The sequence below is a fragment of the Hypanus sabinus genome, chromosome 8, assembly GCF_030144855.1.
Source record: "Hypanus sabinus isolate sHypSab1 chromosome 8, sHypSab1.hap1, whole genome shotgun sequence".
Lineage (NCBI taxonomy): Eukaryota > Metazoa > Chordata > Chondrichthyes > Myliobatiformes > Dasyatidae > Hypanus > Hypanus sabinus.
In genome coordinates, this window is record NC_082713.1 from 146,329,557 (window position 1) to 146,354,134 (window position 24,578).

The following is a 24,578-nucleotide window of genomic DNA, read 5'->3' on the forward strand; positions in this document are numbered from 1 at the left end:
TCTAATCATATGTTCATTGGGAATGAGCATTGTCTTATGTCATTTATTATTAGCTTTGTGCAGTATCCTCTGCCTTTACTCTAAGATGATTCAAGAAAATCACAATGGTGAAGGTTAAATTACAATTTAGCCAGATCTATATATCTGACATATCCAGTATTATTTTGTAGGTTTAATTGTGAAATGTAACAATAAAGGAATGCTACAGTACCAACCTTTGCCATATAGAGATCCATCTTCTGCCATGGTTCCCCAATCAAAGTTCTGGGAGCAAATGGCATCAACAATTGCAGGAGTTGTGATCCCATGAAAAAGAAGGCGTTCGTTCACATTCCGAGCTCCATTCATTTTCCTCATCTGCTCCTTTTTCCTAAGAAGTCAAATACAAATTCAATGCAATAAAGTTCCTGAAGTTATTTCCAAGAAATTCATTTTGAGACTCTTAGTAAGAAGTATCAGATCTTTTGCAATCACACTGAACTTGACTTTCTCAGTGTTGGATTTGGAGTTGTTTTGATTACCACTGTGATATTAGGTTTTATAAAAACAAAGAAAAGCTAAGAAAGAAGGAGAAAACAAAAGTTGTGGTTGTCTTATACAAGTTAGACAGATAAAGCACATTCCATTGACAAGAGATAGACCATGAAATAGTCAAGTTCAGCGGAATGATACAGGCTACAGGGAAACTTCTAGCAAAATATGAAATCAGCTATACTACAATTACTGAAAGTTCTCTTTAAAATATACAATAAATGCACACATACAGATGATATAGATTAAATATAAGCAAGCACAGAAAAATGTAAAGTACAAGAAAAATGATGTTACACTAGTCTAACACCGAAGGCATGCTTGTATGTCTGCTGTAAATCACCCCATTATGAAGGAGAAATGGTAAGAGAAGAGGCATGTGAGAAAAAATTAATTATAGAGGGTTGCTCTGCTGGGAGCTAGCTTAGATCTGATGGGCTGAGTGGTCTCCTTCTTTGTGATAATTCTTTGTGGTAAGCAAGCACATTGGATATTATAGTGTAGAAATAGCAGGGGCTCTGACAGACATATTTCAAATGTCTTTAGAAACGGGGATGGTGCCGGAGGATTGGCGTATTGCTCATGTGGTTCCATTGTTTAAAAAGGGTTCTAAGAGTAAACCTAGCAATTATTGGCCTGTAAGTTTGACGTTGGTGGTGGGTAAATTAATGGAAAGTATTCTTGGAGATGCTATATATAATTATCTGGATAGACAAGGTCTGATTAGAAACAGTCAACATGGAAATGTGTGTGGAAGGTCACATTTGACAAATCTTATTGAATTTTTTGAAGAGGTTACTAGGAAATTTGACGAGGGTAAAGCAGTGGATGTTGTCTATATGGACTTCAGTAAGGCCTTTGACAAGGCTCCACATGGAAGGTTAGTTAGGAAGGTTCAATCGTCAGGAATTAATATTGAAGTAGTAAAACGGATTCAAAAGTGGCTGGATGGCAGATGCCAGAGAGTAGTGGTGGATAACTGTTTGTCAGGTTGGAGGCCGGTGACTAGTGCTGTGCCTCAGGTATCTGTACTGGGTCCAATGTTGTTTGTCAGTTACATTAATGATCTGGATGATGGGCTGGTGAATTGGATTAGTAAGTATGCAGATGATACTAAGATAGGTGGCATTGTGGATAATGAAGTAGGTTTTCAAAGCTTGCAGAGAGATTTAGGCCAGTTAGAAGAGTGGGTTGAAGGATGGCAGAAGGAGTTTAATGCTGATAAGTGTGAGGTGCTACATTTTGGTAGGACTAATCAAAATAGGACATACATGGTAAATGGTAGGGCATTGAGGAATGCAGTAGAACAGAGTGATCTAGGAAAAATGGTGCATAGTTCCCCGAAGGTGGAATCTCATGTGGATAGGGTGGTGAAGAAAGCTTTTGGTATGCTGGCCTTTATAAATCAGAGCACTGAGTATAGGAGTTGGGATGTAATGTTAAAATTGTATAAGGCATTGGTGAGGCTAAATTTGGAGTATTGTGTACAGTTCTGGTCACCGAATTATAGGAAAGATGTCAACAAAATAGAGAGAGAATAGAGGAGATTTACTAGAATGTTACCTGGGTTTCAGCACCTAAGTTACAGAGAAAGGTTGAACAAGTTAGATCTTTATTCTTTGGAGTGTAGAAGGTTGAGGGGGGACTTGATAGAGGTATTTAAAATTATGAGGGGGATAGATAGAGTTGACATGGATAGGCTTTTCCCATCGAGAGTAGCAGAGATTCAAACAAGAGGACATGAGTTGAGAGTTAAGGGGCAAAAGTTTAGGGGTAACACGAGGGGGAACTTCTTTACCAGAGAGTGGTAGCTGTGTGGAATGAGCTTCCGGTAGAAGTGGTAGAGGCAGGTTTGATTTTGTCACTTAAAGTAAAATTGGATAAGTATATGGACAGGAAAGGAATGGAGGGTTATGGGCTGAGTGCAGGCCAGTGGGGCTAGGTGAGAGTAAGCATTTGGCATGGACTAGAAGGGCCGAGATGGCCAGTTTCCATGCTGTAATTGTTATATAGTTATAAACAGAGGAACTATTGATCAGCAAATGAGCTACACAAGAATACTGGGCATAAGCTGCATCACAATGTTGCTTTCCTCAATGCAATTTGAAATCACAGCAAAATGTCAACAATTCTTGTTGTTTGGAAATCTCGCCGGTTCAGCATTTGGCTTGCTGTAACCTGTGTTCCTTTTTAACTTACTAGACCTACATTTCCCATGCTGCCTTTAGATTTACTAGGGCACTGCTTCCTGTGCTCCCTTGAAACTAACCGGTTCCTGTTTCCCACCGTCCCATTAGACCCACCAGGACCATTTCCCATGCTCTCCCATGGACATTCAGCAACTTGGAATTTCCAAATCTGTACTGTTTATTCTATTTAGCGTGATTGTAGTGCCCCACAACATGATGGAGAGTGTCCTCAGTGGACAGGCAGGTCTTTGCAACCATGAGAACTAATGATCACTTCCTCTGGAACTGTAGCACTACATTCTGTATGTAAAAGTGGTTGCTGTGACGTGTCTAGTGTGGTGATTAGTGCTTGCCGCTCACAGTTTCAGTTTCCATTGCTGGCTAGCAGTCTTGCAAAAAGGAGAGCTGAATGTGTAAGACTCTTCCTGTTGGTACATAGCCTCTCCAGCAGGAAGCCTCATGCCGTGCCTCCTCACAGAAACTGAACTCCTTTCAGATTCAGACTAAACTACAGAGGATGAGGAGGAGGTTTGGCTCCTACACACCGCCTAGCACGCAGGCCCAGCAGTGCGTGAACATGCCTTGCTGCTTGTGAACCAGATCTCCAGCTGTAGGTGAATAGCCCCACTGCCTAGTGGGCAGCCTCAGGAGAAACGAAGGCTGCGGGAGTAAACCCAGACAACAACTCCAGAGTGGAGCCCCCAAGGCAGCTGGACATCATCGAACATCCTTCCGGCAGCTCCTGCAGCCAAGCTGGTGCCAAACGTACTGCTTCATAAGCTTTTCTTTGGACTACACCGATGAGGCCAAGAGGGGAATCTTGACGACTGGGCATCTCAGGATCTCCATACTTTCCACCCAGGCTCATGATGATGGTCACCATTATCTATTATTCTTCGAGACAGACAGATGCCAACCACCATATTCTGTATTCTGTTATTGTTTTCCTTTTGCTCTACCTGGATGTGCTGATCTATGAAATCATCTATCGGGGTGGCAATCAAACAAAAGCTTGTCTCTTTGTCTCAGTCCATGTGACGATAATAAACCAGTGACTAATTAATGCTAGCATGATCAGATTCATTTGCTTGGGTAGATTGTAGATGAGAACGTCAAGTAGGTTTATCTACTTGCATTGGTTCACTTACTATTGAATCTGCAGAGCCCACCCAATTTAGTCAGTGGTAGTGCAACATTTTGTATCCTTATTACTTTCAGTCCCTTATCCAAGGGTTGTTCAGTCTGGAGGAGCACTGCTTCCTCAGCTGGGGGAGGCATTAATCAGATACATTGCCCATATACGACCTGGTGTATTCATTGCTGATGACACTGTGGGTTACATTCTCCCTATAGTGCTGCCACTTCCCAATTACACACGTGTGAACAATTAACCTACTAACCTGTACACCTTTTGAACGTGGGAGGTAACCAGAGCACTGAGAGGAAACCTACCTGTTCACTCGGAGAATCCTTATGAACAGTGTCAGAACTGAACCCAGGTTGGCGCTGCAATAGCACTATGTAATCGCTACACTCATATTTGTATGAGATTGGCTGAGGGTTTGTCAGGAATCATGCAGATCTTATTTTATTGTTTGTTTGTGGCTGCAAATGACCCTGAAGCTGTCAATTTTGCAGTTTCTGGTAGTGGCTCACCTAACTGGCTACCAGTACTAAAAACAGCTACGTTTCTACACACCAAAAATTGATAGGTTATATTAAAGATAAATTTAATAAGATCACACTTTGCAAAGAAAAGCATAATAAATAAAAAGCATTCAGGATAAATATATTCCAAAAGCTAACATGCAGGTGCTAAGCAACTGGGACTCTAGCGAATTCAGGAACAAAATTAAATTAAAAGGACATTTGACAAGTGGACATAGTGCACGGAGAAAGGAGGAAAGGTTCTCCGAGACACTTGAGAAAATGCAAACTAGCTTAAAATGTTAAGAGCAGAATAAGGTTGTAAGAAGATGAGGTAAAGAGTCACAGAAATAATATCACAGGAGCCATACTAGGTGATTCTTTGATTAAAACTGCTTAGATCAGAATAAAATCAGGCAAAGGTAGAAGGTAGTAGAGAGCTATCACTTAGCCAGTTGTTCCAAATACTGCAATGAAGCTAAAAAGGGTCATTTACCATTGCCCCACTTAATCTGGATGCAACTTATGCCTCTTTGATGAGTTCATTTTTTAATTATATGGCAGTGCAGAAACCTAATTATCGATATTGAAATCTGAAAATCATAATTGGATTAGATTTCAAACTGGGGATAAGCACAAAATAGGGAAAATTTTGGACAGCTACTTCCCAGAACTGAAATGGGAAGTCACAAACAACTCCAAGGGCCTCCAGCACAAGTTCATAAAAACTTAGTCATAGAAGTTTACATAAATATGAATGCAAGTTTATCATCTAGTTTGTAACTTGCTGAAATAGCCTTTTCCTATTCCAGATGTAAGCCACCCTGTGCTTTCCCAAAAATGATAGTTACAACCTACATATAGTTTGTATAGCAGCTCCAATGCTGAAACATTGGGCATTACAATTTATGTTAACATACTTAGTACAATTTTCTTTTCACACTTGCAATGATTTCTCTTCCACACAATGTGCTGATTTTTCCATTTACTCTGATCTTTAAAATCAGTAAAAATTTGATAAATATTTACCTTCATCACTGTGCTATGCTCAAGATATTTGTGAAAGCTTATGTTATTTCTGTCTTTCAACTCCTTTTATACCACATTTAAATATCTAATTCCCATTTTGCTACACTCTGTACTGTACATTTCTTATAAGAAATATATACTGTATAGGCAGACAGACACCACTGGGTAACATGACAACAATATACTAACCATTGAAATATTTCCCAAAGTCCAACGTTTTGGATTCTGTACATTTTCTGGATGTTGCTGGCTTGCATACTGCTCCGGAAGAGGGCCTGGATTTTCTTATACTCTTCAGATGTTGGTAAGAGTTGAATACGCTGCAAAAAGGAATCCGGATCATCAGAGAACATGTAATAACACCAAACTTAACAGTAAACTTCACTCTGCAATCTCACATCACCAGGAGGATTGACTGCAGACATACTGACAGCCTGTTAATTACAGTCAGTAAAGCCATGCCACTCCAGTAATACTGCATTTCTACTCCAGTCAGCCCGCCCATTGAGTCTACGCCAGTGATTCCCAAAGTGGGCAATTTCAGCCCCTCCTGGGGGTGGTGGGTGTTTCTAAGGGGGCAGTGAAAATAAATAGGGTGATGGGGGGCACTTGGTTGCAAATGGAGCAGCTGAAGGATTACAGGGTTAATTTAAGAAATGAGTTACTAATAATATGCATTTTATCCTTAGTGCCTCTTAATTGATTACAATGATCACATATTTACCTCATATGTTGCTAACCCACTGTTCTCATAGATTTGGTCAAACCACATTATAGTTGTTAAAATGCAATGTGACACTTTGGTGCTTGGCATGTAATGAGAAATCTGAGCTGAAGAGGTTGTGTTAATTCCACATAATTGCCATTCACTACTATAGTACAGTGTCAGCTAGTATGATTCCCACACTCTAATCACGCAGTGATGTAATTCCAGTGAATTAACATTCAATGGAGTAAAGTCTTGACCACATTTCTTTAACCAATTATCCAACTGAGATATCGCTGCCCCACTTCATGTCCTTCAGGCAGAGGGTCCAGTTTTACCTGAGCTATGATGGCATCATAACTTTTCTCTTTATTGATTGCAGTGCTTAAGTTGGATTTAACCAACAGGCAGTTGACCGTGGTTGTTAATCCATAACAAAAATGGCAGAAGCGAACCAAACAAAAAAGTATAGACAGTATAGTGTCGAGTATCTGAAATATGGATTTATAGCAGCGCCAGGCTACAAAGAGCAGCCATTCTGTTGGTTGTGTGAAAAAGTTATTTCAAATGAAGCAATGAAACCATCCAGGTTCCTTGAACATTTGAAGAGAATACAGTCTGATAAAGCAATAAAAACTTGGCTTAATTTCAGCCGATTTGTGAAAACCTTCAGAAACAGAAAACATTTCTTTGCACTTCATAACAGAACAGTGATGGTTTGTGCGCTTCATACAACATTTCATTGCTCATTGCTAAATCTGGAAAGCCCCATACAAGTAGAGAAGATCTGACACTGCCAGGAGTAAGGGAGGTTCTGAGTATGGTTTTGAATAACCCACCAGGCCAAATGATTAAATAAACTCCACTCAGCCACAAATAGATGAAATGTCTGAGAATGTGGAAGACACATTGTACAATGTACTTAGAACAGCAGAATCTGTTCTGCAGTTGGATGAGTCAATTTTGCCAAGCAATAAATCTTTGCTTCTTGCTTATGTACACTTCATAAAAGATGAAAGCATGGTTGAAGAGTTGTTAGTTGGAAACAGATTTGAAGGAAAAGTCAATATTTTGGGTTGCTGAACAATTTTTTTAAGAGAAGGACATCCCACTCACCAGCATTCTTGCTTGTGTAACCGATGGAGGACCATCAATGACAGGACACTACCTGTCATTGTTATTACTTTCTTGAAAGAAGTTGTAACTACCATTGATTGCATCACAATTAACATCTTGTTTCAAGAAACTTAAATGATCAGGACAATCATTAAATACTGTTATCACAGCAGCAAATAAAATCTAGTCCCATGCTTTCAATTCTCAACTATTGAAACTGTGATGAAATTCATTTAAGACTCAAGTACTTCATTGAGTAATCAACTCAAGAATATTATGCATGACAGAACTGTCAGAAATGTTTGCAAAGTTTAATCAAATCAATTTTCAATTACAAGGAAATGACGTGAACCTTATTAAAGTCAAATCAATCATCTCCACATTTCTGTCTAAGTTAACCTATTTAAGTGCAGCTTTGGCCATTGCAACCTTTTTCAATTTCTGCCACTTGGAAGAGGAAGAAAGAATACTAAATGATGATCTTCAAGTTTACTGTACCTACCTAGGTGAGCTGCATAAGGACACGCCAAAGTGATTTCAGGATCTTTTCCTGATCCAAATTTCAGATTAGGCAATAAAACCATTCCTGAACACTTGTAATGAGGAATTGACAGGAAGGATGGAGGAAGAACTGATCTTGCTACAAAATGACTTTGACCTGAAGCCGAGGTTCAAAAAATCATATCAAGACTTTTGCAAGCAGAAAGCAATCTCTGAATGATATCCTGCACTGTTGAAAAAGGTAAAGATGTTATTAATTGCCTTTCCAACATCATTTTTAGCGCAGCAGTTTCAGTGTAGTCGGCCAACTTCTAACAAAGCAATGAAACGTGGGGATCTGAGACCCGTTCTGAGTGACATTCAGTCTGATGTTGAGAAGCTGATATCACTGCACCAAGCCCATCCATCTCACTGAAAGGTGAAAAAGCAATGATGTAGTAAATAGTTGGACTACAAATATACACTCTGAAGTTGTAGAAGATAGTTTTTACTATAAGTAAATAATTATATTTGAAGCTTTAAATAGATATGAACAATCTTTGCAATTATTTGCCACTGCTTTGAATTTACAGCTCCTATTTTCTTCCACTGTGCATCATAAATCAAAATTCCTTCCAGTTTTTATGTAATGATCAGAAAAGGAGAGGGGCTGCTGGGGATGTAGTCTTGGAACAAAGGGGGTTCTAATCCAAAAAGGTTTGGAAACCACTGGTCTACATCATCTTTCACAGATTGTCATCCAGTTGTATTTTGCCGATTATTTCCCATGTCACATGCTAGTCAACTCCCGCCTGTTTTCCTGGCACGCATTATGTTCGGAGAGATTGTCTGTAGCTAAATAACCTAATTTTGGTGTGAGAAGAAAATGGAATACCTGGAGGAAACTCACATTGTCATCTGGAGAACTTGCAAAGCTCCACACAAATAGCATCCAAGGTCAGGATTGAACCAGCTCACCAAAACTGGAGAACCAAATCATGTGCTACATGCTGCCCAGCTATCTTACTGTCCATGAACAGGTCAAGCAAGTGACAGATCTGTATATTTCCCAATACTCAGGGAGAAGTTCCTTTACCTAGTGTCAGTAATTAGGAAATATGTTCCTCTGTTTAGATGTATTGAACACTCAAAGTTAGGTACCAGACTATAATGACAAAATAATCTTTGTGCATTTGACAAGGATAAGTGTAAAATAACCAACTGTCTGATAGGCAATACTTTATAATATATACTTATTCTCTGAATCACTGATTATTTAGTAAATAGTGAAATGATTTCACCCATCCCTTCAAATGTACAAACTCTAAATCGGTTACCATATCCTGCAGGGCAGCATCAGGCCTTTTCACTTCCCCACCAAGCATAATGCAGGGAAAGAACTGAAGCTCCAAGTGCACAGTCCTCCTGGTAGACAACCATGTAACAGCACAGCCATCTAATCAATAAATCAGGCAGTAATGCCTGCCTGCCATTTAACTGCAAACTCTGTATTGTCCTGAAGTGTTTCTTGAATTTTTCTCTTGGATATTATTTCTTCCTACTATCCATTTGGACAGAAGAATAAAAATTATATTTATTTTTTAAATAGATCAATAGTTCAAAATGACGTGGAGCAGGGGGATCTGGGGGTCCTTTCTTTCTTTTCTTTCTTTCTTCTTTTTCAATCTTTTTATTAAATTTCATATATAAAAAAAAACAACACATAATAATGAATAGATTACAGATTCAATAAACTTGAGATTACATTAGTAATAGGATAATAATATCCTATTAAAACATCCATCAACAAAAGGTACATAAATCAATCAAGTCTATATAAATATATATGAAAAAAAAACCAAAAATAATCATCGAAAAAAGAAAAAAAAATTGAAATTATATATGAGAAAAAATATATATTGAAAAAAAATACTAAACTAAAACTAACATGGGCAATAATAGCACTTTATAAATATATGAAGGTGTCAAGAAAAGAACTCCGGAACTCCATACCTGAACAAGGATAAGTAGAGAAAAGGATCTGAAATAGGCCAAATTAATTCATATGAAAGTGTCGAATAAATGGTCCCCAGGTTTCTTCAAATTTAATTGAAGAATCAAAGATAGTGCTTCTGATTTTTTCCAAACTCAAATAAGAAATAGTTTGGGAGAACCACTGAAATGTAGTAGGAGGATTTACTTCTTTCCAGTTTTGTAATATAGACCTTCTGGCAATTAATGTTACAAAGGCAATCATTCGTCTGATTGAAGGGGAAAGCTGATTGCCATCTTCATTTGGTATACCGAAAATTGCAGTAATAAAATGGGGTTGTAAATCGATATTCCATACTGAGGAAATGACATCAAAAATGTCCTTCCAATAGTTATGTAAAGTGGGACATGTCCAAAACATGTGAGTCAATGAAGCCACTTCTAAGTGACATCTGTCACATTGAGGATTAATATGCGAATAAAATCGGGCAAGCTTATCTTTAGACATATAAGCTCTATGTACAATTTTAAATTGTATTAAAGCATGTTTAGCACAGATAGAGGAGGAATTAACCATTTGTAAAATTTTTTCCCATTTATCTGTTGATATATTACATCGAAGTTCTTTTTCCCTTTCTTGTCTAATTCTATCCGATATTTCTGGCTGTATCTTCATAATCATGTTATAAATAAAAGCTACTAATCCCTTCTGACAAGGATTAAAAGTAAAAATCAAATCTGAAAAATCCGATGGAGTTGAGTTAGGAAAAGATGGAAGAATTTTATGTAAGAAATTTCTAATTTGTAAGTATCTAAAAAAATTAGATTTAGGTAATTCAAATTTGTTGGATAGTTGATCAAAAGACATCAAAGTACCTTCAAAAAAAAGATCACGAAAACATTTTATACCTTTCCTTTTCCATATACTAAAAGCTTGATCTGTCAATGAAGGTTTTAAAAAAAAATTACATAAAATAGGGCTGTCCAGAGCAAAGTTTTTCAGATTAAAGAATTTGCGAAATTGAAACCAAATTCGTAGTGTATGTTTAACAACAGGGTTAGATATCTGTTTATTGAATTTGGCTAAATCAATAGGAAGAAAAGAACCAAGAACGGAAAATATAGAATATCCCTTAACCTCACTACATTCCAAATTTACCCACTGTGGGCACACAGGTGAATCCAAATCTAGTTTCCGGTACATTAGGTTACGAATATTATTCGCCCAATAATAAAATCTAAAGTTAGGTAAAGCTAGACCACCATCTTTTTTAGACTTTTGTAATTGCCTTTTGCTTAACCTAGGATTTTTATTTTGCCACACAAATGAGGAAATTTTTGAATCAATATTATCAAAAAAAGATTTAGGAATAAAAATTGGTAAAGCTTGGAATAAATATAAAAATTTCGGTAAAATCATCATTTTAATAGCATTAATCCGACCAACTAATGATAAAAATAAGGGAGACCATCTAGTAGTAAGTTGCTGAATTTGATGAAGCATAGGTAAAAAATTCAGTCCAAATAAATCTTTATATTTCTTGGTGATTTTTATACCTAAATAGATAAAGTTATCAGTAACAACTTTAAATGGCATCCTATCACTCAATAAAGTTTGCGCGTTTAAAGGGAATAACTCACTCTTATCTAAGTTTAACTTATAACCAGAAAAGCTACCAAATTGAGCCAACAAGGATAAAATAGCAGGAATAGACCTACTAGGATTAGAAATATATAACAACAAATCATCAGCATAAAGCGATAATTTGTATAACTTCTCATTACAGGTAATACCAAAAATATTAGGAGACTCACGAATAGCAATAGCTAAAGGTTCTAATGCAATATTAAATAATAAAGGACTTAAAGGACAACCTTGTCTCGTACCACGAGATAATTGAAAAAAAGAGGATCTATAATTATTTGTAAGAACAGAAGCAACAGGTTTATAATATATTAATTTAATCCATGATATAAAATTAGGACTAAAATTAAAGTTTCTCAATGCATTAAATAAATATGTCCATTCAACTCTATCAAAGGCTTTTTCAGCATCTAATGAGATAACACATTCTGGGGTTGTAGGTGATGAAGTATAAATTATGTTAATCAATTTTCTAATATTAAAAAAGGAATACCGATTCCTAATAAAACCAGTTTGATCTTCTGAAATAATCTGTGGTAATACCTTTTCTAATCTAATGGCTAAAATTTTTGTAAGAATCTTAGAGTCTACATTTAATAATGATATAGGGCGATAAGATGCACATAAAGTAGGATCTTTATCTTTTTTAAGAATTAGAGAGATAGTAGCTTCATAAAACGATTGAGGTAGTCTCTTCTTAACAAACGCATCATTAAAGATTTCACATAGCCAAGGAGAAAGCAATAAAGAAAAAGTTTTAAAAAATTCTACAATAAAACCATCAGGACCAGGAGCTTTCCCTGAATTCATTGATGAGATAGCCTCTCTTATTTCATCCATAGAAATAGGAGCATCAAGCAAGCTACAATCTTCATCTATCAGTTTAGGAATATTCAAGTTATTAAAAAAATTATCCATCGTAAACCGGTCACCGTCAAATTCTGATTGATATAAAGATTTATAAAAATCTTGAAAAGTGTTATTGATTTCTTTATAATCAGTAGTTAAATTATCGTCTTGTTTACGAATTTTAATAATTTGTCGCTTAGTCGAAATAGCTTTTAATTGATTAGCTAACAATTTACCAGTTCGATCACTATGAATATAAAATTGAGCCCTAGTCTTAATTAATTGATTCTCAATTGAAGAAGATAATAATAAACTATGTTCCATTTGAAGCTCAACTCTCTTCTTATAAAGTTCTTTGGTAGGAGTAACGGAATAAATCTTATCAATTTCTTTAATTTTATCCACCAATAAAGCTATATCTGAATATCTTTGTTTTCTTTTACCAGCGGAATATGAAATAATTTGTCCACGAATAAAAGCCTTGAAAGAGTCCCAAAGTATTCCTTTATCAATCTCTTCATTATAGTTTGTTGAAAAAAATAAGTCAATTTGTTGTTTTATGAAGGTAATAAATTCTGGATCTTGAAGTAAAGTAGCATTAAGTCTCCAAGATCTAGTATTGATAGAAGAGTCCGGAATCTTGATAGATAACTTCAAAGGCGCATGATCCGAAATAGCAATAGAATCGTATTTACAATCAATAACATCTGTTAATAAACGATGATCAATAAGGAAATAATCAATTCTAGAATAACTATGATATACATGTGAAAAAAATGAAAATTCTTTATCTTTAGGGTTCAAAAACCGCCATATTTCAGTAATTCCAGAATCAACCATAAAAGAATTAATAAGTAAAGCTGATCTATTCGGAAGAGTTCGAATAGGTTTAGATCTATCCATCGAAGGATTCAAACAACAATTAAAGTCTCCACCCATAATCAACATATATTCATTCAAATTAGGAAGAGAAGTAAATAAACGTTTAAAAAATTCAGGACAATCAAAGTTTGGAGCATAAATATTAACTAAAACAACTTTCCGATTAAAAAGTGAACCAGTTATCAACAAAAATCTACCCTGTGGATCAGAAATAATTTCATAATGTGTAAACGAAATTGAGGCGTCTATAAAAATAGACACACCCCTAATTTTAGCGGTACAATTTGAGTGAAATTGTTGACCTTTCCAGAACCTAAAAAAACGTTGATTATCCTCCCTCCTAATATGGGTCTCCTGTGCAAAAATAATATTAGCGTTCAATCTATGGAATACTTTAAATATTTTTTTACGTTTAATCGGATGATTTAAACCATTAGTATTCCACGAGATAAAGTTAATAGATTTATCCATCATACCAATATTAATTGTGTGTATCATAAAAGGTTAAAAAGACACATAACCCACAATTTAGGAAGAAGGAAAATTGATTCAGGAGCAACCGGAGATCCTGACACCTCAACAATATTAACAATTTAAAGTCAGCCCATAAACTAAAAGCAAAAAAATAAAAAGCAAAAGCATGAAAAAAGATCCCTCCCCCCTCCCCCCACCCTTTGAAAGAAAGTCAAGCGGCAGGCGCATAAACTAATACTAATATTACCCCCATTTCAAGATGGCAGCTCCATAAGAAAATTTTTTTAAGAAAAAACTATATAACACCCTAATTAAAATATAGAGTTGCAAAAAAAAAAAAAAATATATATATATATATACCTACATATATATATATACATACACATACACACACATATCAGACAAATCAAAAAAAAAACTAAAATAGTAAAACCAGAAAAATCATTAATAAAAAAAAAATGAACATTAAAGTTTAAAAATGTAATACACCTTTAAAAAAGAAATTCCATATTCAGATACAAAGATGACGTTTCACAAGCCAAGACTTATGGGAAGAAGAAACGACATTTTGAGAAAGCCATATTACAAAATATGAATATAAATTCAGCAATCTAATAAGAAAATTTAGTAAAAAAAAAGTTATCAAAATAGAATTTTTTTTTTAAAAAAAAAGATTTAATAGACACTACAACATATATAAAAAAAAGACTAAAAAAAAAGAATTCAAAACCTTTGTTCCATTTCTAAATACAGGCAAGCAAATAAACGCTTATAAAAAGTAAAGACTTATGGGAAGAAGAAACGACATTTTGAAAAAATAATTCATTATTACAAAATACAAACGTGTATAAAAAAGGATATTATAAAAATTAAAACAGCATCTATAAGCAATAATAATAGTAGTAAAAAAAAGACCCAGACCCATAGTTCAAAATAAAAAGTTATAACCCAACTTCCAGGGTTAAAACTTAAAATGAAATGACATCCTCTCTCCAAAAAAAAAATCTTCAATGTAACTCATAGTTCAAGTTGCACTAGAGGATCGATATTCTTCAACAAATTTCTTCGCTTCTTCAGGAGTGTTAAAAAAGTGTAGACTGTTGTCGGGCAGCACAATTCTAAGCTTCGCTGGATACATTAAAGCTTGTTTAAATCCAATCGAATGAATCTCTGCCATCACTGGTTTAAAAGCGATCCTGGCTTTCATTACTTCATAAGAATAATCCTCAACAATTCGAAATGAGTAATTTTTGTAGGAGATCATACCTTTTTTACGAGCTAATCGAATTAGAAGCTCTTTCTCACGAGGATAATGAAGGCGAACAATCACCGCTCGTGGTTTATCAGGCACAGACGAAAGCCTCGCAACTCTATGAGCGCGGTCGATAACAGGTTCATTTTTCAAACCTTCACCACCGAAAATTTCCCACAGTAATTTAGAGAAAAATTCAGTTAAATCACCGGACTCAACTTTTTCGGGAATTCCGATGATGCGCAAATTCTGTCTGCGAGAACGATTTTCAAGATCAGTAATTTTAAACTTATACTGATCTAAAGTTTTAGCAGTCGACTCTATCTTCTTCTCTAACACTTCAATTGTACGTGCTTTTTCACAAATTGATTGTTCAAGAGTCGTGATCTTATTTCCAAGCTGCTGAACCACTAACGCCTGTGACTGAAACTTAGTTTCAAGCGATTTAACAACTCCTTCAAGATCGGATATTTTCGTAGTAATCCTCCTTTCCAAATTTAACAGTTTACTGTCCAATTTACCTTCTAGTCTGCCTTCCAGACCCGCAAATTTAGCATCCAGTTTATTGTCCAATTTACCTTCCATACCCGCAAATTTAACATCCAGTTTAATGTCCAAAAGACCAGAAATTGCGTCGATGGATACAGGATCCTTAGCCGATTTCTTACTTGTAGCCATTTTAGGTTTGACAAGATTAGATCAACTATTATTTTAGGAAAAAAGGGTCAATCAAAGGTAGCAACTCATATGATTAAGTTCGAAAAGATCTAATTAAAGGGTGATTATAGTTAAAAAAATAAAGAGCGCCTAAAAGGCAGATGCTTACGTCGCCATCTTGAAACTCCACCCCCCTGGGGGTCCTACCACATGGAATGCAAGTTAGCATGTTAGTACAAGTAATTGACAAGGCTAATCGATTTTTGCTTTAATTGCAAGAGGTATCAAGTATGGCAGGTTTCATGCAATTTTACAGTAACACCAAACCTGGAAAACTGTGTACAAATTTGGTCTCTATATTTAAGGAGGATATGCAGAGAAGCCTCATAAGCCTAAATCCTGGGAAGAATGAAGAAAAATTGAGGTTAGTTAGGCCTTTATTGATTAGAATTTGGAAGAATAGGAAGCAATCTGATGGAAACATGCAAGAAGCTGAAGATTAACAAGGTAGATGCCAAGAGCATGCTAAGTGAATGTATCTAAAGCATAAGGGCAAAGCTTCAAAACAAAGGGCTGCCCACTGCAGACAGTAAAGATACCTTTTTTTTTAATGTTTCAGAGGATTGTGAATTTTGGAACTTATGGTGATGTGGAAGCAGAATTGTTGAAAAAATTCAAAGAATAATCTGACATTTAAACTGCAAGGGAGTCATTGGATACGAGGAGAAAATTGGCAAGTGGTGCTGAGGCCAAGATGGAAGCAATCATGTTCTCATTTACAGTGCAGCAGACACCAGGGTTTAATAGTCCTACTCCTGTTTGTAGTTCCAATTTTCCCCCATAGGAACCTAAGTGATCTCCTTGAAGCTGAACTGAAGATCTAGACCAAAAGGCATACGAGCAGAATTAGACCATCTAGTCTTCTCCACCATTCCATCATGGCTGGTTTATTTCCCTCTCATCCCCATTCACCTGCATTCTCCCCGTAATCTTTAATTCCCTTACTAATCAAGAACTAACCATCTACCTATTGACTTGGCCTCCAGATCCATCTACGGCAATGAAGTCCACAGATTCACCACCCTCCGGTTAAAGAAATCCCTTGTCATTTCTGTTCTAAAAGAATGTCCTTGTATTCTGAGGCTGTGTCCCCTGGTCCTAGACTCTCCTACTATAAGAACCATCCTCTCCATATCCACTCTATCAAGCCTTTCAATATTCAATTGGCTTCAATGAGATCCTCCTTCATTCTTCTAAATTCCAGCATATACAGGCACGGAGCCATCACACAACTTGACTTTGCCTTCTGTAATTTATTCTTAAATGTGGAATATACTATTTTGTCTGTAACAGTGTGTACTTATGTTTTGTGATCCAACTGGACAGCAAAGTCGCGTATGCTGGTGCAAGCCTCAATCTGTAACATCAACCATCTGCTTGCTTCCCCAGATGCTGCTTGACTCAGTTGTTTCAGGTGTTTGTTGTTTTGTTTCCGATTCCAGCACCTGCAGTCTCTTGTCTCTCCAGGGTTGTATAATGAGCCTGTTTCTCCAACAACATAACAGTTCCTCAGGCATTCAGTAAGCCAAAGGTCTCAAATTGTAAATAGTGTGTTATCTTATAGCCAAAACAATTCCTTTCATGTCAATATTTGCTATGTCTCAATAGATACTGCAGACTTTAAAATTTCGGATTGGCGATATTTAAGGGTTTATAGGATATTGATGGCTCTTATTTGACACATTTTAGTTGAGTTTGCTGTATTGAAACTGAAGGATTTTTTTTGGCAATTTTCAGCAATTATTTACATGGAATTTTAATTGCTAAGTGTCTCACCATGCACTCGTGCACTCACAATAATGGAAAGACAGCATTTCATGATGGAGAGGACAGGGATCATTGCATGAGAGGGTGTAGCACTTCAATGTTGAAGCAGAAGGGGAACATTGCTGTTCTGGCAGATTATGATTGAGAGTAGTTCTATATATCTGAGCCTGAGCACCATTCAACTCTTATCAAAGCAGTGGAAGTATTCTTTAAAACAAAATCCTGGAAGTGAAATGCAAAACTAATAACACAAGACCACAAAAAATGTGAGATGTTAGTGATATTCTGGTTTAAGATGACCTTACTAAAGGTGGGTGACATCTTACTGGCCATTTTCAAAGCAGGAAATATGACTAAATACTCTATTAAAAACATTTCGATGTGGGAAAATTGTGATAAATGATCACTGCAAACAATGAAGAGGGGATCGAAGGTAAGGCTGATCCGAGGGTCGAGGCTTGTGGGTGCGAGACGGAGTTGGAGTATGATCGAAGTACGTTTGAGTTTCTAGTGCGAGGTCGAGACACGTTTGATAAGAAGTCGGAGTTGGACACAGTGCTGGAGAGAGTGGAGCGGAGGAAGATTGAAGCGGAGCTGCTTCGGAGCCCATCCAGCTAAACCAGGAGCAAAGTAGGATCCAACAAGCGTCAGACCAATTTGGAAACATCAAGTACGGGCCAGCCCACAGAGTAGCGCTGCAGTGGGGCCTGCGTCCTAGTGCGGGGGATGACCCAGTGCTGAGACAATTTAAGCGCCGAGCCAGATGGTCTGAAGGGACCCGAGCCAAGGATTGGGGGCCAGTTCTGCTCCACAATGCTTTTACTCCACTCTTCTCAGCTCTGAGACTGGGGTTGTGTCATGCTCCAGTTGCTCTGGGCTTAGTGCCTGCGAGCTTCATGGCAATTTGCCCTGCTGTGTGATGAATGAGGATAGGGGCCTGCTCCAACTGCTTTAGGCTTACAGGCTCTATTTTGTTCTAATTGCTGATGTTTGCTTTATTGTTTGCATGATTTTTTTTCTCTTTCTATGTGCATTGGATGTTGTTTTTTTTAGATTGGGTTCCTTGGGTTTCTTCCCTTGTAACTCCCTGTAAGCAGGCAAATCTCAAGGTTGTATAATTCATACTTACGTTGATATACTTTGAAAAAAATGTGATAATCCTGACAGACAATAGGCCAGAAGCAAATGGCTCACTAAAAAATCGCACTAGCAGCTAAGATGGAAAATGCTTTGTTCAAAGACGTTCTATAGAAACTTGGGAATTACTAAACCTGAAGCCTTTAGAAACAGCTGAAAACTGAATTGAGAAAAGGAGTTGGAAACAGGTGTGAATTTCAGAGTACATTGTTTCACTAAAGATTCATTCTTAAATGAAAAAATTCGTGACATTTTGGATCATAATTAATGTAAAAGGCTTGTGCTTGAAATGGTAAATTACAAATTTTAGTCAATGGTGATGAGCAATCAAAACTGGTCATCTGAATTTGCTATGTTGATGGAAACATCAAATTAAATGTTTGGAGAATTTCACCTGACCACAAAACAGTTGGATAGTTGCAGTCCACAGTCCAAGAACTACTGTAGAGACTAAGGCGGCAAAACTGAGTCCAGAGTACAGGTGAGATCACTTCAGTGAGTTGCAGTTGAAACAATGGCCATCATTCATCGATCTGTCATTAGATGAGGTGACAGCAGGGTTGAATATAGTTGCAAATAACCAACCATGTGTGCGCTTGTTGATGGAAGTAGTCCGCAGTGCCTGACCATCAACATGAAGAAATGACTCTAACAACTCCAAGAATTTCCAAGCCATAATGATTAATGCTTTGCAAAAGATGGACCATTGCTGCGTACACAAGATCATCTGTCAATTGCCAGAAGCACAGAAGGAGAAAATAGTCTCATTTTGGAACAAGTGTTTAGGAGATTCTGTGAGCAGAATGTGAAGTAGAAGAGAAATGTTTTGCAAGGAGAAATATATACAGCTGATGCTAATGTCCCACAGTGACTGAAGGGGAAAAAAAATCATCACTAAACGCTGAAAGCATAGCAGAGGGAAGATTGTTTCTTGGATGCTGGAGGCTTATAGATAATTCCTTCCACATCTTGCAATGGCGTTCAGATCACATTTTGATAGAGGGTGAGAAATGTATGTGGAGCCAGCAGCGACAAAGTGCATTTGCAGGAGAAGATTAGGAGGCAAAGCTTGTTTTGTTCACCTGAAGAACCTGCTGTGTTTATCTTTCACCCTAATAACAGCTCATAAGCTACTACTGGCATTTAAAGATCCCAAATCAATGATACAACTTCTACGTCTTTTTTACAATTGTAAGGCACTGCTGCACATTAAGAACATAACGTTCTGCAGGTCTACCCCACCAATGTGTTGCTCAGTAATGTAGGAGATGGATTTGGTGCACACTGTGTCACTGCTACAGAAAGGCATTGGAGTTTCTGTGCTAAATTGGTACACAGTCTAACGAAAGGAATGAGTGACTGCCTTTGACGTTTTTCTTGTGATCACAAGACCCTGTTAGAGCCTTTGACGTTTTTCTTGTGATCGCAAGACCCTGTTAGACATTGTAATGTCGAATGATATCCATGCTGGCTTGGGGGCAGGCCCCTCCCATCAGTGCTGCCCTTCAGTGTTTGTACAGTGAAAGACAAACTGGCTTTGTTCATCTGCAGCTGCACTAGTATATGATGATCAGAGTGCTGCGAGGTTGTTCTTGCTGACAACATCCCATGCACCATCAATCTACAGGACATAACAATCAGAGACTTGGTCCATATTATTATATTTTTCTGTGGCCGTATGTTTACAGCTATCATAATTAAATGTGTTATATGTGCTGTGTGCTGCTGGTAGTGTGTTTTGCACCTTGGCCCCGGAGGAGACTGTTTTGTTTGGTTGTGTACATGTATGATTGAGCACAATTAAACTTGAACTTGACAGTATTAATGATGCAAAGGTGGGCAATGGGCAATCCTATATCACAGCATTACTGTACAATAGACTATACTACACTGCTCAAACCCCATGGCAGACACTCTGTTGTAACTACTTCAAGAAAACACTGATGCTGGAAGAGAAAGTAAGTCTTATTCATCAAAAGTAGTTAATAACGACATATTGTGTGAAAACACAAAATGGCCCAGTCCTAAAATGACCCAGTGCTGAAAAGGATCTATGAATAGATGTTGAAAAGTTGGACAGAATATGACCAGTATCCATACAAGGAAGTACAATTCATCCAGTGAGACACAACTATTCATCAGACCATATTATTAATCAGAACAGATGTGGCCAGACCTGCTGGATGTTCCCAGCATTTTCTGCATTTAATTCAGATGTCTAGAATCAGCAGTATTTTGGTTTTTGGTTAGCTTTTTTACAGAAATTTCAAATGCAGTAAAGTAATAACCTTCTTCAGAATCAATGAACCCGACTACAATGTAGCAATTGAAAGCTTTTACCCTGAATCCCACGTCCACCAAAGCTGACTTGTCCCAATTTTCTGGAATGCTTCTCGATTTATAGTCATTGGTTTCTCCTTGTGCTGAAGAGGCTCTGCCAGACAAGTTAAAAATAAACAAAGCTCTTTTATATGATACAATAGAGAATAACTCAATATATTGCAACATTTGCATATTTGCCCAACTATGGAACAAATAGGTGAGATGAAGTGGTAAACATCTCATCTTTTTTACCATCACTTTCAATAAAAACTTTAAGGGATAGAGTGGCATTGTAGCATAACAATTAGAGTAATCATTTGACAGTGCCAGCAATCACCAATTGGGGCTCAATTCCTGCTGCTGTCTGTAAGGAATTTATACACTCTCCCAGTGACCACATGTGTTTCCTTCCACGTTCCAAAGGCATACAGTAAAGGTTAGTGATTTGTGGGCATGATACGTTGGCTCTGGATGAGTAGCGATATCACAGACTGCCCATCTCATTCCTTGCCGATTTGATTTGAGGCAAACAATGCATTTCACTGCATGTTTTGATACACGTGACAAATAACGCTAGCCTTTATCTGTCTTTAAAGAGTCAGATCCTCTGGACTGTACTATTACAAATATACAACCTGAAATGCTAACCATCCACAGAAGTTGCTTGATCTACTGAGTTCCTCCAGCAGTTTTGCTTCTTAGCTTATAATTCTATGATTATATTGTCTTTTATATCTCCAAATATCCCTGCTCATTTGCTGGTCACTGAGTGAATTACAGCAGCATTCTCAAAATAAGGATTATTAGATCATGCTAATCTGTGTGTAATCCCACACAGAGACACCATGGTTGAAATCAGCACTAATTCTGGGAAAACTGAGTGGATAGATGGCTTTGCCTGGTTTTATCCCTCCTCTACTCTGCTCTCTCCAAAAAAAAGGAAAGCTAAATATTGGTATTAAGCTGACGTCCTGCAAAATCATAACTTTAAAACTCCTTATGCCTCATTTTTCATAAAACTCATCCTTCCAACAAAAAGATGCCCAGAAAGGTCTTCTGGCCAGACATGTTAGAACATTGCACAATTACCTACCCATGATTTTCCAACAATTCAGTTAGAATAAAAATTGAAAAATCACATACTTTTGATTTTATTAATTGAAGGGTAAAAATGAAATTTACAGAATTATGGCATTTATAGAATTTTTCACGTCAAGCAGAAACAAACCACAACTCTCATCACAAGTAAACCATGTCAGGCAGTCAAAACAACTGACAGGCACAATGACTAAAGTAAAGTGTTTTGACTAGATGGTGTTGATTTTCAGCAGGCCGGTGGTTTATTAACAATGAGCTACCGACTTCCATTCTCTGTTTATTGTTACAATTTGTAACAGTGTTGTAACTTGAAACACTGACAATGTAAATACATTGAAGCAATAAAATGTTTCAAAATAAAGGTTATTTTTTTATTTTTATTATTATTTTATCATTTATTATTTAGAGAATTTATTGGGCGGCAGGGCAAAGATGCATGTCTACCAAAGGAGGTATAAGGCACTTCTTCCCTCCATTAGCCTGCAGGTCACCCTTAAGCAAGGTGTAATGTTTATTTAGTCCCCCAATCAGGATCACATGAAGTGATGGGAGCAGGTGGAGGATGGTTCTATGAGCAGTCGTGCATATCACATGTCCTGGTTATGCGACCACTGATGCCAGACAGAAAACCTCTGAAGAGTATTGATAATGGCTGGGGTCACCCGTCCTGTAAAGACACTGCCCAGAAGAAAGCAATGGAAAAATTTGCCAGGAGCAATCCTGGTAACCGAAAGACCATGATTGAACACGTCATACAACATGACGCATAATGACGACAATGAATTATATTCATTAACACAATTAATTACAGGCTATTTCAAAATTATATTAAGAGAGATTTCAAAATATATTAGCATAATTTAAAAATTATATGAACAGACTTTAAATTATATTAACATTATATGTTTTTAAAAACCCAGCTGTGCAGTGACAAAGGCTATACGCATAGGAGTATTTCAGTTACTGCATAACTGTGCACCCATACAATTTAGATGGAACAGAGTCTGGCACAGATATCACCAAACCAGAAAGAAGATGCAGAAAACTGGAGCATAATTCCCCATTTATTTCTAAAGAATTAGAGGGTACTAAGTCAGATACGTAAACAGAAAGATAAACTATAGATACTATTTTCAAAATTGCGTTGTAGAAATACTTTGTAGAAAATATACCCAAACTTTGAAAGCATGTAGAATCTGGAGAAATTTGGAATAAAATGCCATTTCCTCTACAGTAAAAGTAGCTAGCAGAAGATACAGCAGAAAATTAACAAGAATTTAATTCTCTTGGAGGCAGAAGAGACTGCAGATATGAGATATGTAGCAAAAATAACTAGCAGAGACTCAGTGGGTGGTGCAGCAGCTGTACTGTCAAAGGGATAGTCATCGTTTCAGGTGAGATCCTACATTGACTGAGAGTGTAGAGATATAGCAGGTGCAAAAAGGTGAGGTACAGACATGAGCTTTCCTTTTTGTTTCAAAGTCAAAGTTAAGGTTAAAGTAAATTGATTATCAAAGTACATATACATTACTATATACAACCCTGAGATTCGTATTTTGCAGCCATTCACAAAAACACAATAGAATTAGTGAAAGACTGTACCCAACAGGAAGGACAAACAACCAAAGTGGAAAGGCCAACAAATGGTGCAAACATAAAAGAGAAAAGAAATAAATTAATTAATAAACAAGTAAGCAAATATTATCTAGAACACAAGATGAAGAATTCTTGAAATTGAGTCCACACGTCGTGGGAACATTTCAGCAATGGGGCAAATGAAGTTGAGTGAAGTCATCCCTTTTCGTACAAAAGTCTGATGATTGAGGGGTAATAACCATTCTTGAACCTGGTGGTATGGGTCCTGAGGCTCCTGTACCTTTTCCGGAGGGCAGCAGAATGGCCTGGGTGGTGGGTGTTCTTGATTAATGCTCTGTGTAGTTGTGCTCTATGATTTCTGGGCTATATCCACGACTTTTTATAGGAATTTCCATTCAAGGGCATTGGTGTACTAGGCCATGATGCAACCAGTCAATAAACTCTCCACCACACATCTATAGAAGTTGGTCAAAGTTTTAGATGAAATGCCAAATCTTCACAAACATCTAAGGAAGAATTAGCTATCATCTATAAATTGATTGAAGTGACAAATTTCCTGTGATGAGTTTATCAGTTTATAATTGCTGTTGTTGAGGAAGAACAGGACAAAGTTCTTCCAGCATAGACTGTTAGATCATGAGATGCTTTGCTGATGTAGTGATATCTTTTAAAGGTAAAGAGGATAAGCATTGAGAGGAAATTGGCAATGCAAAGACATGGAAAATTAGAATTAGCTCTGTATTGGTTTAATGAAAGGCCTATGCTATAAATGGTTATTGTTGCATCTAGTCCACTGAAAGAGATCTCTTGTCAATTAATGCATAAGTAGTTAATTATCTTGCTCATGTAATTTAGATGGAGTTTTGCTCACCCTTTCTCATGGTTGGGTTGAAAGTACTTGCAATGAACTGCCTCAATATTAACTCATTAACTTAATGCTTAAGTTAATGAGTTTTGTTTTGTTCATAGGGCAAGCTAATTATTGACCAATTTCCTGTTGGAACTATCTGTTGGTAATTTTGAGAAACTTATCCCAGCAAATGATTTTAAAAGTGACTCTACTTCAGATGTTGCACTAATGAGGTGGGGTGTGGGTTGAGAGGACCATTGACTAAGCTGGAAAGGCTAAGATCATTGCAAAATTCCAGA

General features: G+C 36.9%; 1 protein-coding gene across 1 annotated transcript in view; it reads right to left on the minus strand.

Annotated features, from left to right (window-relative positions):
• Nucleotides 1-24,578, minus strand: part of LOC132398548 (protein mono-ADP-ribosyltransferase PARP12-like) — a 73,868-nt gene that overhangs the window by 5,060 nt on the left and 44,230 nt on the right. Inside the window, exons 9-11 of the mRNA XM_059978168.1 lie at nucleotides 20,754-20,847; nucleotides 5,586-5,716; nucleotides 216-370 (exon numbers count right to left, since the gene is read on the minus strand). Of these exons, the coding sequence (XP_059834151.1) occupies nucleotides 216-370; nucleotides 5,586-5,716; nucleotides 20,754-20,847 (380 nt within the window). The remainder of the gene's footprint in view (nucleotides 1-215; nucleotides 371-5,585; nucleotides 5,717-20,753; nucleotides 20,848-24,578) is intronic.